Consider the following 18580-nt stretch of genomic DNA (forward strand, 5'->3'; position numbering starts at 1 on the left):
ATATATATATATATATATATATATATATATATAGATATGTCTACAGATAAGAACACAACAGGTGATGACAGCTCATCCTTGTCGCGATGCCGAACACGCTTCCAGACGCCGCATGCGCAGTTGGTCGCTGTGAAGTCCGACGACTGCTTGCTCTTTAGTGCACACATCGTCTTAAAAAAACGTACCGACTCGATGGCTGGATGCTTCTTGCAGTGTCTCCGCGCGTATTTATAAGCGTGCGTTTTTCTATAGCCTTTGTAGAGCGTTGGCGTAAAGGCTTTTAGAGATTTGAGAAATAGATCCACGAGGCAGGTATAGTAGTTTACTAGTTCCCAGCTGAGCTCTAAAGTGCCTGGTCGTACCAATAAGCCAACGTCTGAGTGAAATGCATGGTGCGTACTTCAGACGTAAACTGAGGAGCCTAACCACAGGACGACTTGTTCTACTGCGGCCATGTTTGCATGCAGTAAGGACGCAGACGTCACATAGATACTCGGAATTTACCTCAAAAGCAAGTACGTAGATCTATAATATCAACAGCAGCAAGTAGCCAGCTTGTGTAGCTGGCTAGGCAAGTAAACTACTGACTGTTCAGTACATTACTGCCGCTTTTGAACCTCAGGTTTGTACGTGATACGTGATGACGCCCGCGATGTCGTTTGTTAGGGGTACGTAAACTTAAAGGACCTTAAAAACTTAACGTAAACAAGGCGTTACTGGCATCTTGTTGATCGAACTCTAGTTGTTGTCATTGTAAATGAGTAACGACCTATTTTTTTTGTTGGAAAATTTAGTACTATATGCTATTGTGTCTTGTCGACTACACGAACAATACGACCTAAGAGAATTGCTAGTGGACGATAGAAGACTCCAATAAAAGACAAATAGCATATGATTTGTATATGGAGCCATTGTTGGACTGACAAGAAAATTATGGCCTAAAAAAAGGCAACGGCGCTAAAGATATATTTGGTAAAGATATGCCCCCAGACTTGGTTCCGTGGACGAAATAGTATCAATCACATAATTAGCGAGATTTTATTTACTATTAGACGATTATTAACATATGGTTACTCGGACTAATTTCCCCTCATCTTTGTCAATTTTTCCAATGCTCTACGGCTTTTTTCTCTGCGTCTCTGTATTGTCCTATGAAAGAACAAACCGCCAAAATGTAACAACTATCTTAACACCGTTAGCAATTATGGCACCTGATTAGGTACCCTGTTGTATTTCAATCTCCCTTCGACTACAAAGTCGATAGAGGGAAAGAGATAGAATCTTTTCCTCTTTATCGACTTTACGTTGTAATATCGGTCGTTCTATGCTAAAATAACAGCGTTGCTATGACCGGCGGCCGACAATAACAAACACGTTCTCTTTGCCCAGCGGCTTTAGTGCCAATACGAAAAAAGCACCGACTTCGCCTTTAGCCTCTTACTTGCTATCTTTACTAGCGGCATTTTCAAAAGCTTATCTGACGATTGCTGCTGGTTTAGGTTCGACTTCTGATCGGTTTGTCTACCTGAAATGAATTAACTATATCAACCAAACCCCTGCTGTCCTTCTCATAGTCACGCCTAGAAAGTTATCTTCCATGTGGCTGCTTAGGCTGTCCTTTTTTCAAGTAGCCTCTTGATTTTCGCTATTTCTAGCCTATTAGCGCTGGATGCTCTATAAATAGACCTGCGCGAAACTAGTCATAATAAGTGCGTTTTACTAACGTCCCACGTCTCGTTTAAGCAAACGTAAGCAGATTCTAGAGTTGAAGAAGAGCACACAAACCTCATACATAACGTAAGACATGAAGAGTATATCGTAACAATGTGGGTTTTCTGATGATCGTCTGCTTTGTCATTGCCTTCACCGATCGTGCTGAGAGCGCTATCGGTGTCTTTGCAACGAGTGCATCAAAGGGGCGTGACTAGGCGCCTTGCTTGATGATGGGGAAGAATGCCACTCCAAAAGGTGAAACTACTTCAGGTAGAAGTGTTCAGTAACGTATAGAGAGACCCGCAGCCAGCTTGTATATTGACTAGCAGCATAGCCACAGCGGCCATATCGCTAGACGGCCAAATGGTGCTCGACAATGATCCAACAGGACAATGCAGTCCACTGTGACACTGTGTTAGCTATGAGTATCAAAATTATTCGATGATTAGGCGTATAGGGTTTATTTCGAACTCGCAGACCGCGTAGAGGCAGGCAATCGTGGTCGGTACGCAGTTACTAACGTTAATTGGAGATAGAAACAAAGCACGCCAGTAGTCCGGTTCTAGCGTCATTGACGGTAGTGTTAATCTCACATATGATCAAATATATATTAACAGCTCACGGCATATATAGAACAGAACACTATTCCACTTTCGATTGGTCGTATCGTAAAATTTTATTTTCTCACTGCTAAATGCGCTTAATTTGTAGTAGTCATGCTGGCCTCTATGTTGGTCACAACTTTGCCAGCCGTAAGTCAAATATACACATGAACTACTTGTATGCATGACAGCCTTGCTGGCCTGCCATCCAGATGTGCAGACGTTAACACGAGTCGGTAATACAGGCACATATGTTGTATTAGAGAGAACTGCCCAGTAGGGCCAGCTATCAGCCTGCAGCCTGCGCTTCAGATACGGTTATCGGGGCTTGAGATAACTTGTCTGATAACGTAATCCGGTGTTTGGACGATTTTCGCACAATATCATGATTCAGTCGCCCAAGTTATCTCGACACCTGTCAGAGTGTTTATCTTGACCGCCACCGATTTGGGACCCCAACCAAGGTTGTTCTATTGTGATCATAGCGCATGCGTCGCAGATATCGATGTCACGATGTTAACATTGCTTGCCGGTGCATGGTATGCTCTTATAATCAAACGGTGCCTTGGATTGCATCGCGTGGCTGTATTCTAATGACGCTAAGGAAAGCACGAGTGTAGGTAATCATCGGTGGGATATGCTAAGAGAAAAATATAATTGACGTATGTATGTTTGTCCTGCAGCACACGTGGCTGAGGTATGCAATTGGCAAGGTAATGGGTGGCGTCACTCGATAAGGTTTTGCTGTTCACAACATTATACAATAACCCTAACACACGAATCTCCAACTGGGTGGCTAAGCAGCTATATAAGGATAGGGGAATTGAAGGCCAGGCATAGTATACAGCAAGTGTTGATGTAATGATGTAATACAGTATGCGGAATACAATAGCCGGATCTAGGAAGGGCTACCAAAGTATTTATAGGAAAACAGGATCTCAAAGGTAAGAACTTGTTACCAAAACAAGCACTGTGTGTGCACGACACTCAGCAGAAGAGTCGTATCTGGAAGCTTGCATGTTCATTTGCATGCTGCAAGCTCGGTTCTTGGGTGGACGCATATTTGCTGGCTGGCTTGGTGTTTACTGGTGCCGGCATCTGCTACGTAAAAGCTGCCTGTAGGCTATAGAAGCTACGTAGGAAAGTAAATATAACTTTTTATATCTCAATTTACTTTCTATATATGTATATATATATATATATATATATATATATATATATATATATATGTAATGCTGTTACGATGAAAACGAGTGAATAATAAGGATAGACACATGTTTGTGATAGGGGAATTTCCAGATAATCTTTGCATATGCACGGCCTTTCTGAAATTAAGCTATTATTTAATATTTTATATATTTTTCATTAAATTGTTTCTTCATCTCTGGTATTTCCATTCCCTGTTTGCACACGTTCACCTTTACGGAACATGTAGCTCACATTACGTTGATGCCCCCCTTCCCCTCTCCCACAGTTGACAGGTCTACAAAAACCAAGAACGTGAGTGCAGCTTCTAAAATGTCTCTACTATAATACAATCACCCGGTTAACACTGCATTTCTAAGCCTGATCGTTCGCCCGTGCAACGTGACCTGTCAAGGTGGGCTGACTAAAAGGGCAACTCACCGACGCTATTTTAGTCAAAGGAGAGTTACTGTTGCTGACGTCAAAGCAGCCATATGGACTCAATTGTCTGCGGTGCATTTGCCACCCGTTTGAACCGAAACTTCGACCGAAGGGTAAATTTCTGCGTGAAACCAATAATAAATATTGTTATTATTATAAACAATATAATCTTGTGACACTGATCGTCAGCGTTTGCGACGAACAATACAGTGCTCAATATTTCGGCATTGTAATAAATTCTCGAGACTAAATCCCGAGTAATTGATTACTCTGAGAAAACATTTGCGTTTGTCTTCTCACTTTTTACATACAAGACGTAAGAAGCGAGTCGCAACAGAAGCCACACTTGGATAAAGCAATTGTAAAAAACAACCAAGAAGAGAGGCAGCCAAATATCGCTCCAACTATACAATGTAACCTAAGGAAATTTATCTCTCCGGGGAGTGTACACTCACCTGATATCTTTATCAAGTCGATTACTGAAGTATTCACCCGAGGCGGTGTAGTTTATAATAGAGAGAATCCTTTCATGCACATCGACGCATTTCACAAGCCACTCTGATCGAATTCTATTCAGCCACCAGCGAAAATAATTTGAGTCACGTTTACCGGGAAAGTTATTACATCCAGCTCCCTGGCTGGACATAGACTTCAAAGATTAATAGTAAATTTGGAGGTGATGCTATGCGCGATTGGGGTATTTTGTATTGTTAGAAACGTTGTCGAACGTTGTGTCCTGTGACTCGGACCGGAAGGCCGCTCTTTTCAAGTCTTTGACAGTTCGTCTAATATTGAAAAATAACGTACTACACAGTAACGGATGTTTTATTAAGGTAATCAATGTAGTTTATCAAAAAATTACTAAATAGTTTCTCTCGTTTTAAATATCAAAGTGATTTTGGCCCCATTTACAATCTGACATACTAGGCATATAAGTGTACCATACCTATTCGGAAAACAGAACAGCCACCGGAACACAGTGAATGATTAAGTCCTTGAGCTGGCTTTGGCTTAATCAGTACCGATGTGATAACCTATTTTTATTACGCACATTTTGAATGGGTGCCTGAGTCAGTCCTGCAATACTGCTGAACGCGGCAGATAGAACGATAGTACAGCACAGGGTAAAAATTCCTCTCCAGCGGTAACGTTCATGATTGAAACGTTGATAAGCTTACAGAACTATGCACATAAACCAGTCCTTAATAGCTGTCAAAGAACTGATTAAATACTGTCCTAATCTTACATGCATACACGATGCGTTCATGCTGTATTTCTATAGCTGAGAAAACGCGGACAGATGCATTTATCGTAGAGTTGCAATTCAATGTGCCTCCTATGATAGTCAAAACAACCTCCAGGGGGTCGTCTCCTTAGGTATTTTGTTCCCGTTATTTGGAAGCTGTTTTGAGCTTCGAACAGCGAAACGAAACGCTAATGTGGCAAGGCGAAGCGAGGCGTATCTTTCGTCCTCTTCGAAGTAGCCTTAACTTCAGCTGCTGTGTAAAAGAACTGAAGTTCTTCCTGAGATTGCTTTGCCTGATGAGGCAAGAAAATAGGTTTTCTCCATCATCGGCGAGTACAGTGCATAAAAAATAAGCAATCAGGGATGGTCGGGTCGTCCAAAGACACGTATCGACTGACATTTCAGAACCGGATGATTGGTATAAAGATCAGTAAAACGCTTACGACGAATTGTACATTATTAGCGTCGACCGCATTCCCTTGCCTATGACTATACCAATAGAGAACAAAGAAGCATCATTGCTTAACCCATTTGTCAAAACTGTAGGGCAAAAACAATGATGGCGACAAAGTATTTTTGTTGTTTCTTTTTCATTTATAGGGAGACAGAAATTACCAATTGATCTGTGTTTTTTTTACGTTGTTAGTGTATTGTTTTATCATTTGTAAAAATGTACCGTTCAAACAGACGTCCGGCAAAACACATCTGCTTCGAAATAATTTTCCGAGAAGGCGACAAATTCCACGTAAAATCGGCAACACAATGATACATAGAGGTCAGACTGTAGCTTTTATGCAAATAAGTGCCTAAGAATGATATCCTTAGCCGACTGGTAAGATATTCACTTTGCTAACGATATCATTATCAGCCCGCGAAAACGTCCTGAACACGGATATGATCAGACGAGGTCCCGTTACGCGACTACTACCTACTGAAGCTGAATACCGTATAACACCGCCGGAGGCTGAGGACAGCGGAGTGAGGGGGGTCAAATCCAAATTTGAAGACAAAAACATTGTTGTCTATTGTTGCTGTTTATTTATTAAAGACGAATTCTGAATAGCTTCTTAAGCTCAAAAGGGAAGCAGTCGTATTGTACAATAACATTGAGGTTTAGCAACAGCACTGAAATAAGTTCTGCTTGAAATGATTCTTGTTGACAACGAAATTCTAAATTAGGTGCTGCTGATATCTATAGCCGCATGAATGCATGGCCTAATTATATTACATATTTTAGAAGTTATTATACCACCGATTGTGATCTGGTATACATGTGATTAACTCACTAATTACGCAACATTTCAGCTTAAACCATGGGTTGGTTTGAAAAACCAATAACCAACATAAAGTTGGTTCTTTATTTACTTTCTTAAGCGCAACATTTATCTACTTATGAGGCAATGTAGTCTGCGTGACTGGTGCGCAACTGTGAGTGAGTTGCCAAAATAATAGTGTAGATGTGGCCATCGGCGGTTTAAATTTCAGTGTAGGCAAATTTTTATCATAATATATTGTCACCATGCTGCTTGGTAGGTCTACACCCAGATACCTAGCAAAATCGTCAAATTTGTTCACTAGTTTCGGTCAGTAGTAGTCTTGTTAGCTGTTGACAGCGAAAGTTAGACTCAGTTATCCGCCGCCACCCACAATGCACTATTCCTTTCCAAAGTCACTTCGTTGTTGCCGGCCTGGGCTTTGCAATGATTGTGGAGCGCATTTATTTGCATATTATTTTCACTTTCTATCACCTTAGATTGATCGTTTCGGTTTCGTTGCGTTTTTCTACTTTCGCGGACGGAAATACCGATCGAGTAGATTATTTTGCTCCAATCAACATCGAACTATTTTTTTTTGTAACCGCTTCTTGTGATAACGCAACCTAATCATAGACGACAAATTTTTACGAGCCTGGGCAGCATTTGTGCCTTTATCAGCACAAAACCATACATTGTAGCAACCTTTCTTTTGCAGAAATTTGACTCATCTTTAAGACGCTTTAATATGATAGATAACTAAAGGCATTACAACAATTTTAACCCACTTTGCCACTGTCAAACCTGAGCTTTCAAATGAAGCCGACTCGACGTGGCTCATATTAATTTGGATGGTCATCTCTTGATGAAATGGTCAATACTGCACAATGTCCGTATAGTGAAACCACAAACTTCACGAGGCATTCCGACCGAGAATTGAGGGTGCTGACCACCCAATGTGATATTCTTCATTGATTGAGGTGACGACAATTTCCTCTCGTGCAAAACCAGTTCCTGTATTATATTGATACCAACCAGCCGTGCTCTTCAGCACTCAATAACCTTCTAATGATTCGTGAAACAAGCAATATTTTATTGACAAATTCATAGTCAGGAATCGTGAATGAAGCACTGCTTAATATAGAACATTAGCAGCATTTTACGGTAACATGGTGAGTAATTAAATATACAACAGCGCAGGCTGTTTCCATTACCCTCTGCTACTTCATTGATAATATAAGCATCTAATACATTTGACAAGAAGGGTTCTTCAGGCCATGCAAGCCTATGAAGCGTTATCTAACAGAACTTCTCATCCGAAGTATAAAGTTTACTTTGTCGTTTAACGAAGGGCTGTGCGCTCACCGTAGTCTTCATTATTTTTTTGTGTCATCCAAGGGTGATTATAGATGTGCTCGAATCGTGCTTGGAACAGTCGATTTGGCTGAAGTATCATAGAACAGACAGGAACATAGAACTAACAGACAATAAACTAACAACTCCATATTTTTATTATATGAAAAAAAAGACAGTTCGCTTTGGCATGAGAGGCGGTTAGGGAACTACATCATTATAGTAAATGTCTTATTTGATGTCGATTGCCGCATAGAGAACAGGGTATAACGAAGTCACAGTCACCAACATGAATTTGCCTACTGCCGACGCATTACGCATTCTAGCCCATTGGTGCAGCATGTGCTACGGCGATGCACTTAAATGCCACCCCTCGCTTTGTACCTAACAGTCAGAAAAAGTCTAACTCCTAACTGTTAATGACAAACGGATGTAAACGGATCCCATCGGATGAATAACATATAGGCAGACCTCATGCACGCACTCCGCTAGAACGGAGCCAACGGAAACATTTGTCCAGACCCCAGCATGAATTTTAGTGCCACCCATCAATTGCAATGCATTCTACCAGGGCAGATAACACAAAAAAGAGTAGCAAAAAAATCGTCGTTTCGGGCGCACGCAGTGACTCGCTCACGAATAAGACAGTAGTCCTGTCTTGAAAATTATGGTATCTTGGCTGCGCACGCAAGGTTCTAATTTTCCGCAGATTAGTAGGCTTTTCAATTTCTTCCACTGCTTTTCTATCACAGAATCGCTAATGTCAACAACGGCAATAAATCAGGAATACGATAGGTTAACGGATCAGGGTTTTCAAATGCTTTTATGTGAAGTTTTGTTACCTAAACTAACAGCGTGAATCCAGCTGATCAACTTCTAAATATCGACCGTCGTTACCACGAAGCCAAAACGATTAGTCTTTGATTGGGCCAACACCAAAAACAATGCAGAAGTAGCAGTTATGGAAAAAAGAGGTCTCAAGACTCGTCATGCAAGCGGGTTTAACCTTTGCGCGCGCATACAGAAACAGCAGGCAACAAGGAACCGACTTCACCGACAGCGAATTGATAACATCGATAAATGAGGGAACTATGATTGGACGAGTAAATCTAAACATATCCAAATGACATTTTTATCATGCTGTGGACAGCTGGGCTGCAACATACGTATACCACTCTCTCATACCAGAACTAGCATAGTTATCAGCCAGTAAGTTACCTCTAGACGCTTGTCAATGAGTCTCTTCGTTATCAACTTCAGCGTGTTCTTCGTTGACATTCCCTCCACATAACCCGCATATTTCTTCAACGAGAATTAGTTCTGTCCCAGAGATAGTCGCATGTTTATTTTAAGCCATCGATCTGAGTAGGATCGTCTAGTACAGGTTGGCGTGGGAACTCAGGCTAAAAATGATTTCGCTGATTTTCGTACAGCTACAGGGCTATGATCGCGTTGATTTCCTGTGCGCAGCCTGCGACAGCGCTTTGTCAAAAGCAGCGTCGACAGCTACCACGTCATACCTGACATCTAGCCTTGTAATAGCCTGTAATACTTATAAGAGCACCACCGGCCTGATGGCGCCTAGCCACAGCTCGGCAGTAAAGGCCTCTAAGCAAACATGGCTGGACTAAAAGTCAAAACCGAACTTAAAAGTAATTAAATGTATAGTAGTGATAATGCGAGCCAGTGGGAAATTATGTACATAACAAGGCAACGAGCGGGCACTCGTGTTAAGTGCCGCAATAGTTAACAGAAAGTCACTGGAAGGGACCATCTGTATGAAGCAATACTTAGCGGCAGTACCAAACAGATTAGTCTCCAAGGTTGAAAGATCGTATGGCCTTTTCCGGACGAGTTATAACAGCGCAGCTGCCCGGTTGCCTCTTGGATAGTAGTCCCCTGGGAAGAATGCCTCCGTTCACCCGCGCATTCTTAGACATACTAGATTCAAAGAATCTTAAATCAGTGTCCTAAACAGATTTGTCCGGCTCCATTGTGTTCTAGGGTCATCCTCATCCCACGCTCCATCACTCCGTTGCAGTTGATAGAACAAACTCAGGACTAACTGAATCTAATGACAGTAAATCCAGTGAATTCAGAAATAACATACAACGCCGTGAGCACCAGAAACAACTACCGAAATCGATCCGATAAACACTTTTTGAAATTGCCTGCTTTCTTCTGGCCTGCTCATGAAAGAACGTGACGCGAATTCTTGTTACTAAATCTAATAGTTAATCACTATATATAAACTGGATGAAATTGCATCATATAAATTTCTTCCGACCAAGAAATTTTGCTATTGCAATATGGTACCATTTTAGTTCGTCTTTCAAGGGGTACTGGGTTGCGACGAATGGAACGATGACCGGGCTTCTCTGTGGCCTAAATCGGACGATGTATCTTTCCTACATGATGATGGCCGCATTGTGGATCGTGATAGATAATCAGTCAAGTTATAATAAGTAATAGCTGAATTGTCACTTTTCATAAAAGGAACTAGTCGTAGGTTTTTCTTTGTGTGGTACGAAAAATAGAGGGAATACTTTTGCAATGAACACTATAGCTCAATTTGTTTGTATTTTACTCTCACGGGAAAAATCTGGTACTACAGACTAAAAAACAAATGCCATGTGCCTTCTTGTCTACATCTCTAATCAAATAAAAGCGCTGGCCCATAAATGTTATCCGCGGTTGGCGTTCGATCAATGTATATATACATATATATTTACAGACTCAAAATGGAAACTTCCTTCCTGGACAAAGCTATCAGTTACTGGTCTTCTAGGAACTGGGCTATTACAAGGTACTAACAACACGTATGACTCATTTCCTAGAAACCCACAAGCTTTTTTATGTAATCCAATATAATAGTAATAATGATAATATAAGAGAAATAATCCCACATAGCAATGTGCGAGTGTTGGCATATTACATTTAATTAAATCTGTAAACTAAATCATACATATGCCACCGAGGCAAATAAAGTTTTACGAAGTTATAAGACTATTATCATTTACACGTACAACAAAAATTTTCTATAAAAATTATGAGGTTCAGAGTCAGCCATTAAACGCAATTAGTGCTTGCGTAAACCGCAAAAACAATTGTTTCAATCATATGCATATGTCGATATTGCATGGTTGACGCGACTGATTTCTTCACAAGATCGTCGAACGGCAACTCATTCCATGTAGATTCACGTACAACCCGCGCATCACGTTCAATGAAAGCGGACAAACACGCATGTATAAAGAGTGCTATATTCAATGTTGCGTTTTAGCCGTCTTTGTAGGTGTCCATAGGATTTGCTTGAGTTTTTCCTTTGCCTATCTTTGACCCTTATTCTGTACCGAAAGGCCTTGCCTCATTTATGCAAACATTCCTTCCTTTACGCAGGCTATATTTATAGTGCATAAGCGAGTGATGTCATTGCTCACCCCCTCAACGCCTCTAACCTTTCGCGTCTCCCATGAACATATGTCTTTCCATTGTTGTTTAGAGTTCACAGTAAAATTGATGATGCAGAATCAATTGGAACATCGCCGATTGAGATACCGACCGGTATGGCATACGCAGTTATTCGAATTTTTCCAGCACTTTGCCCCGCAGTGTCGCCAATGCTCGGTCAGCAAGAACTGGCTGCAAACGGATAAATGCCTTACTCTTACGACGAATCATATCATGAAAACAGTCCTCTGTTTACGTACACTTGTGGGTAACGAAACGGGTCTACATAGATATCGACGAAGAAGAAGCAATTGAGGCAGCGTAAGTAGTATTTATTGGATAGCAAGGGTCCTTATACCTATGTTGACGTCCGTAATTTTGCGGCTAGAAGAACGAATCTCATCTTAGCCAACATGAGGAGACGGTAATATGACTGAGAAATGCCAACGAAACCGAGCAAGGATCGCGCGAAGCAAAAAGTTGAGACTGACGGAACACGATATACGCTTCGACCCCGCAGTTCATAAGTTATTTTCCGCTTAAAGCGAAAACGTCCAGCCAAGCTTTGACAAAAGTTATATAATTCAGATAATCTAAATAAATAGATAAATAAATATGACATAAAGTGTAAGAGAAGTAACGAGACTTGCCACGGCGGTTAGTTGCGCTTAGGCAGATATATATCCTATTTTACTTGCCACGTTTTTTTATCCAAAGACGTTATGTATTGCATAGATTCGTACATAAACACCTATTAGCTTTTCAGAACGACCTCTAAACAGGCTGTGCCCCTTGTAGGCTAAATTAAAGTCTTATTAGTCCAGCAGCCGTAGACCATCGTCAACGTAGCTTTTTTCTTCTTAAGACGCAATGCAAGTCGATACTACAATGTTGGCGGTTATTTCTTTTAAGCTGTGGGCTTCGAATTTCATAACTGTAAGGAACGGTCTATGATATCTAGTCTGCCTGTTTGTGACCATTGTGGATACGCTCCATCTATAACAAGACGCAAACTCGTCCGAGAGTTTTTATCCGGTATAGCAATTCCGTGAATAAAAATCCCACAAAAAAACGTACCGTTTGTCGAAAATCCGTCTTCGAGGCTTACTTCGCCCATACCGGATTGCATCGTCTTGCTTGTCCCTGCATATATAAAAATACCTGGCAGTGAGTTACAGTTGTGTCTGTTATTAAACATTGGGCCAAATAACTAGTTTTTGTTATGAACACAATAGCAACAATGATCGCTTACTGTCTTTCCACGACTCACATTGCTGAAACATGTGACGGCAGGCTACGGGTATAAACCATACTCCATTTTCCATTATGAGAACGCCCACTCACTAACATACACACACACGCACACACCCATACATACACATTCTTACATACACATACACCGTGCCTTATAATCGTAATCGAGAATTGTTGGATTCAACCCGGGACATATTTCGCGCCGTGTATTCTAATCGAGCAGCCTAGTTAGTGACTTCCATATGTAGGCGACTGCAATACGAACGACCGCCATCGGATGAAGTAAATAAAACTCCATTTAGTGAAGGTATATATCTACTTATTATATTCAAAGGGAGTAACGATCACAGAGGTGGCTACGGCGAACAACGGCATTCACTCGCAACCCGCTGGGTATATTTCGTTTGGCCCACCTGACGTTCCGCAGTATTGGCTGAAGGGTATGTCCATTACTAAACCGATATTGTTAGCCGGCATTAGGAGTCGGTTGATGGCGATGATTTGTTCTGGCAAATACAGTACGACCAGGATACACCGACATCGAGCAAACGGCTTCGCGTATCCTGTTGACACAACAGCTTTTGTTCGATCGCAATAGTTACGGTTATGGTGCGCCAATATCGGCGCGCGACGCGACCTTCAATTCGGTTCAACAGCCCGCGATTGCAGCCTGCACAGTTTGTACACAGTTGATTATTGTTATTCCTGGGTAGAGAAAAAATACCATTGGATGTCCATTTTCCATTACACGTAATAGCTTTACCATTGACAGCCATGACGAATGGCTTGGTGTCGTTTACGAAGCGGCTCGACCGACACAACTGGTGCGCAGCTGTAGAAAATCAATTGCAGGATGTGTAATCGATGCTGTTTTTGTGTATCGTTTTCTTTTCGAGTTTCCTGTATCTTTGATTGCAGGACCCTTTTTTCCAGAACGCGTTTATTTAAATAAAGCGCAGTTAAATTTCAGTACGTGTTCCTATATGCTGATGGTGACTAGAACTGGAACTCCGTTTCGTTGTGAGCACAGACAAATTTCTTTATTGGCACAAGACACACCCATGCAACGCCCAAACCCACACATACGCGTATCCCAAAGGAGAACCGCTTAGGAAGACTACAACTTTCTGCCGAAATGTTTACACTTCCTCAGAGAAGCACAAAAAGACGCTAAATCTCGAATTCACTCTCTAAGCCACACGCACACGCACACACATACACAAACAAGCACGCACCTTTCTAACTCTCAGTGATCCGTCGGTGTACGAACAAAAAGGGGTATGCCGTATATATTCTCCGATGGGAGTTACTGAAGACACAATAACAGTTTGCCGTACTTTTCACAACAGGTTGCGCCTATTCGAGCAGACAGGGCTTGATCCTAGCTAACGAACAATAACCGTATCCGGAACCTTTCTCACTCCCTTAATTTTCTTACTGCTGACGCGGTTCCCTCTCTAATTCGCCAGTCTTCATCTGATCCGACCGTAAACGATCGTACAAATCGTCTAACACGAATAGTTCACGGAAACATCACACGGCCGAGAAAAGCGCCAGCGGCACTGGCACGCGTGTATATAACACATCTACACAATTAGCGATTTCGGTAATTGTTGTGGTACTTTTGCTACGCAGTGATCGTTCGTCGTGTAGTTCTAATCTCTAATAGTAACAATTGTATGCTTCTGTCCATACGCACTACCTACTGCCGTGGATTCGCTGTGATGCAGCAATCGAACAGCTTACTGACGTGCTGCCCTGCCACATACACTGGCCTGTCTGAAGCTCCATATCGGCTCAATCAGCGGATGGATGCATTTTTATTTACGAGCCAGATAGGTCTAAAGGCCGGGCCGTTGATGGCTGCATCGGTAATAACGCCAGCGCTGCTACTGCTTTTTACTGGGAATGATGTCGAATGCGAATACGGTGCAAGTGTTTTTAAGCCGTACTTGTACTTGTTAAGTTGTTGCCGTTGCTGTCTATGACAATTATGATGATGATTATTGTTGTTGTTATCGTTGCTGTTTACGGATTGAAACGTTGCGATCGACTTCGTCGTCCGTCATTATGATGGTCGCGAAGTCAAATAACGAACGCCTATGCCCTATTTAAACCTTTAATTAAATCCGATGTTCTAGTAATACAAGCCGTAAGCCTACGGGGTGTTCGACGGAGTCCGTGGTTATACTCCGAATTCGAATTAAGGCACCGACCTACTTCAGGAGTAATTTGCCTAAACAATTCGGCACAGCCACAAAGGCTTTGCCTGGTTGTTTATGCAGCAAATATATACAGATTATTGTATAGTGATACTGTATCGATACCAAGCGTTATAAATATAACTGCCTCTCGCTACTAGATTTTTTAAATATTTACTGCTTCTTCACCTCGGTCCTTAATTATAATCTCTAGGTGACTTTCCGAGCACTCACTAGCGCCAATTGGAAAAAGCGCAATAAAATACAGGAAAAAGAAATTAGATCTCGTTTTTAGAAAGGAAGGTAATATTTATACAAAGATATTCCTAAATGATAAATAATCACCACAAGATTCGTACGCAAGGGTAATCGTTTCCTTTATCAAGCGTTTCACGGCCTCTGTTGAATACAATGCAGATCTTACATCGTGTTTTTGAAAAAAAGAAATATGGTTTACACTTTGTCACACGTTGGATCTTCAGATAATTCAAAAGCCGCCTCTTACTGGAGATCGGCGTGAGAAGCCTTCGGTGTGGTACATTTATGACAGGTGTAACTGTACCTGGTGGGGGTCACACATGTGCGGGTATTTAGCTATATACTATCGTGGCTTTGTTGCATAACAAGGAGATTAATCGTCGCGGTTGCGACTAACGATTAATGTGCGTCTTGGACTCCCCAAAATGTCTCGGACTGTGATAGATGAAATGGCGTCGGAGGGAAGGAGGAGGTAGCTGAGGTTGTTGACCGAAATTCAGCTGAGTCTGTACTCTTGTCACGACTTTCGCTTGTCGATCTGATCAACAAATTTTTAATCACACGGCACAACTCACCTCGTCTGCGTATTGTCTTCATTGTGAAGCAAATATGAAAAGACAACGTCTCACTTATGCGAATCCCGTTCAGTGATAAATTTCTGTTCCTAACAGAGTATTTTGTTTGTCTCTTTGCAAATAGGTAGACAAAGATAGCTGTCAATTATTTCTATCATAGGTGGGTGATGAAGTACTTCCGAGTAGATTGCCTGTCGCTGATTAATAAAGGTTCTACTTTATGCAACTGAATGGACTGATTAGGTTATATTGTAGGAAAATTTGGCGCTTAAAAAGAGCAGATTCAACAATTGGTAAAATAATAATTATATGAATCAATATATTACCTTGAAGGACAAAGTAGCTAGGTCAGGTCTTGCTATGGACACCACACGACAGATGTAACAACATGTTAACAGATGTAAAGGAACAAACATTAGTAATAATTACTATTATTGCTAGTAGGAATATCAAACTATATAGGATAATCCAAAATTAAAAATAATTTTATTACGCAACGAGAAGGTGACTCGAACTATTTTTTCGGTAAAACTCGCTAATGTCTTAGGTCTTCACAACCAATTAACTAATTTCATCATTGAGCACAAGTCTCAGTTTTATTTCAGCTATGGGTGGTCGTCGTTAGATTCAAACGGAGCCCAGAAAGCCGTAAAGTCTCAGACAACGCGATAGTTTGGAATACCTAATATGAAAAGAAAATCTTTTTTCCGTGCTTGACACTCTAAATAAGAGTGTTTCGTATAGCCGTTAGCATCCGATTTGATCGTTCCCTCTAGCTAATCTATTAGGTAGTACAATATACAGCTTATTACCTGACTGATTGGTTAGCTGCTGCACCACTTTCTTTTGTGCACTTGTCCGACAACCCGTAAACTCTTGGCCTCTTTGGGCTCAACAGCAAATCACATGAAGCCAACGTTCAAATACTAATAATCCTCAGATTAAAGCGTTTCCGGTCAAATTTTCGTCGAAGTCAAAGAGAAAGAAGATGGCTTTCATTCACCGACGCAGAGGTTATCGCGTCGAAGCGCGTATTAATTACAAAATAACTGGTTGAAGCATAAATGAGGTTAGGGTCCGTCTGCGAAAATCCAGCGGGACCTTAATAACAATCTCTTGCCATCACAATAAATAAGAGGTTCCTTTTCGTGTACTAAAATGGAGCTGGGGAAAGTTCACTGGAGCGTTAAAAACTCCACAGACAGGCACTCATCTATGGGATGTTTACATAATTAGTTAAAATATTCTTCTGCCAGGATAATCGTGGCCTAGCCGGCGATATACATCTTTGTTCGAAGACCTTGCACTACCTTACATACACCTTTTGAAAGCACGGACATATGGCAAAAAACAAGATGAATTTAGGTGCTGATAGGGAGAACATGCTACATACGGAGGTTCATCTTATAACTTTCAGGTACAAGACCGCATAAATTTGCATTTGCCCATCAGATTCAGACCGGTACGCCTGGTACGAAGTCTCCGCTGCTACCTCCTACGCCATCTTGGGGGCGGAAGAGAACGTAATGGAGGATAATGAAAAACGTCTTCGTTGTAAAACTGTCACTCGAAAGTCTTATTCGTTCAAATCATTCAAAATTAGTAAGCCGTTTAGCACGTTCAGAGTTTTAATTATAAAAGTATATATAATAAAGATGTATTTCCTGGTAATATATTTCCTTCAGCAACAATAAGAGTCTATAATATCCTCACGTACTTAGCTGATTATTAATAATAATTGTGGTATGTAGACTGCAATACGCATTCGCTTGTTTTAAATAGATGTGATTATCTCCACACCTGTGCAAACGGAAGCGATAGGAATAATCGTATTTTAAGCGCGGCAGATTTTTTCAGCATAGACAGATAGGGCTTTCCCAGGCATTACCTGTAAGAAGCGCCTACGGATAACCCAAGACGCATTACTGGTAGTAGTCGCTCATTGCGTCAATTCTCTGATCTAATGATGTTGGTTTTGATTGATTCGTACAGCCATGAGGATAACAGTACGCAAATAGAATGTAATAATACAATGCTTCTGGAAAGTTTAGATCCTCCCTGTTGCATCTTATTTAAAGACCCAACTGAGTAAAATTTAGCAAAAATAAGCGCGAAACAAAGTCGAGTAAAGTCGTTCGAAATGCTTAGTGACTCTTAAACTGTCAAAAGGAAAAGGCTTGTCCCAGCTTATATTAGATATGCTCATCATACACAGATTTTTGGGGGCCTCGTTTGACCAACGTGGTTATCACCATCGAGACTAATCCTCGACCAGTGTAAATGGCCAGAATGAACATATCCATAGAAATTCAAAAAACAAATTCCAATCTATTCAAGATAGTGCATCGTTCGCCTGCGGGATCGAGTAGACAATAGTGCCGAAGGCTTCGTTTTAATCTTGTTGGAGGTATGCAAATTCACGCGGTCTTGTGCCGCCAAATTTGTTAAAAAAAAATTATTGCTAGCATTTGTAATAGGTCAAAAGTAAGGCAAATATGATTCATTTTAGTAAGGGAATATACAGTTTTCATGGAGAACTTTGGGCTGTGGCCAAATCGGTGGCGGAGCCCAGTTGTTACCCACGTGGTCACGTCGACCTTTATTTGCACGTCTATTAAACGCGTTTGGGATACAGCTTGGGTGGATATTTTGACATAACAAGCCATGCCTCTGTGCAGGAGAAGTGTCTTAATTCACTCCGATGCTGTTACGTAATACAGTCTAATATTTAAGTGCTGCAAAAATAATCCTATTAAATGTCAAGTCTTAATTCATTCATTTGATGCAATGATATTTGTGTGTTCACTTATGTTTGGTGGCTGTTAAGACGATTACACGTTCTGTAACCTACTGCACTGATGCAAAAAATTTAATTTGAAATTGTGCTACAATTTCAGTTAATACGATACGAAGATGAGTTCAGAAATACGACGAAGATTTATTAGGTATAGTTTCAGTTGAAAAACAGCGACTAAGATCCACTTATGGCGAAGAAGGTTTACGCAGTAACATGTCAAAAAATGTATACCCATTTTGAGTAACTTTTTTT

The 18580-nt window shown here is 41.1% G+C and overlaps 1 protein-coding gene and 1 long non-coding RNA gene across 7 annotated transcripts in view; one reads left to right on the forward strand and one right to left on the reverse strand.

Moving 5' to 3' along the window:
• LOC147755800 (uncharacterized) overlaps window positions 1-14286 on the reverse strand; it is a 35387-nt gene extending 21101 nt beyond the window's left edge. The window contains exons 1-3 of one of the 5 annotated variants that reach the window (XM_086988383.1): window positions 13733-14286; window positions 12911-13329; window positions 12321-12386 (exon numbers count right to left, since the gene is read on the reverse strand). In XM_086988383.1, coding sequence (XP_086844509.1) covers window positions 12321-12386; window positions 12911-12974 — 130 coding nt within the window. In that variant the 5' untranslated portion in view covers window positions 12975-13329; window positions 13733-14286. Of the gene's footprint in view, window positions 1-12320; window positions 12387-12513; window positions 12859-12910 lie in introns of those variants that run through there. The other 4 variants (XR_015327313.1, XM_086988387.1, XM_086988384.1 and 1 more) reach the window with 4 other exon arrangements.
• LOC147755802 (uncharacterized) lies at window positions 56-17202 on the forward strand. Of its 2 annotated transcripts, none has more exons than XR_015327315.1 (2): window positions 56-668; window positions 6056-17202. It is a non-coding gene; the product is annotated as an uncharacterized LOC147755802 (long non-coding RNA). The 2 variants fall into 2 exon arrangements; XR_015327314.1 differs by having other exon boundaries at window positions 16949-17202.
• The last annotated feature ends 1378 nt before the right edge of the window (window positions 17203-18580 follow it).

This window comes from Varroa destructor, unplaced genomic scaffold (assembly GCF_002443255.2).
Source record: "Varroa destructor unplaced genomic scaffold, Vdes_3.0 BEIS01000004.1, whole genome shotgun sequence".
NCBI classification, from domain to species: Eukaryota; Metazoa; Arthropoda; class Arachnida; order Mesostigmata; family Varroidae; genus Varroa; species Varroa destructor.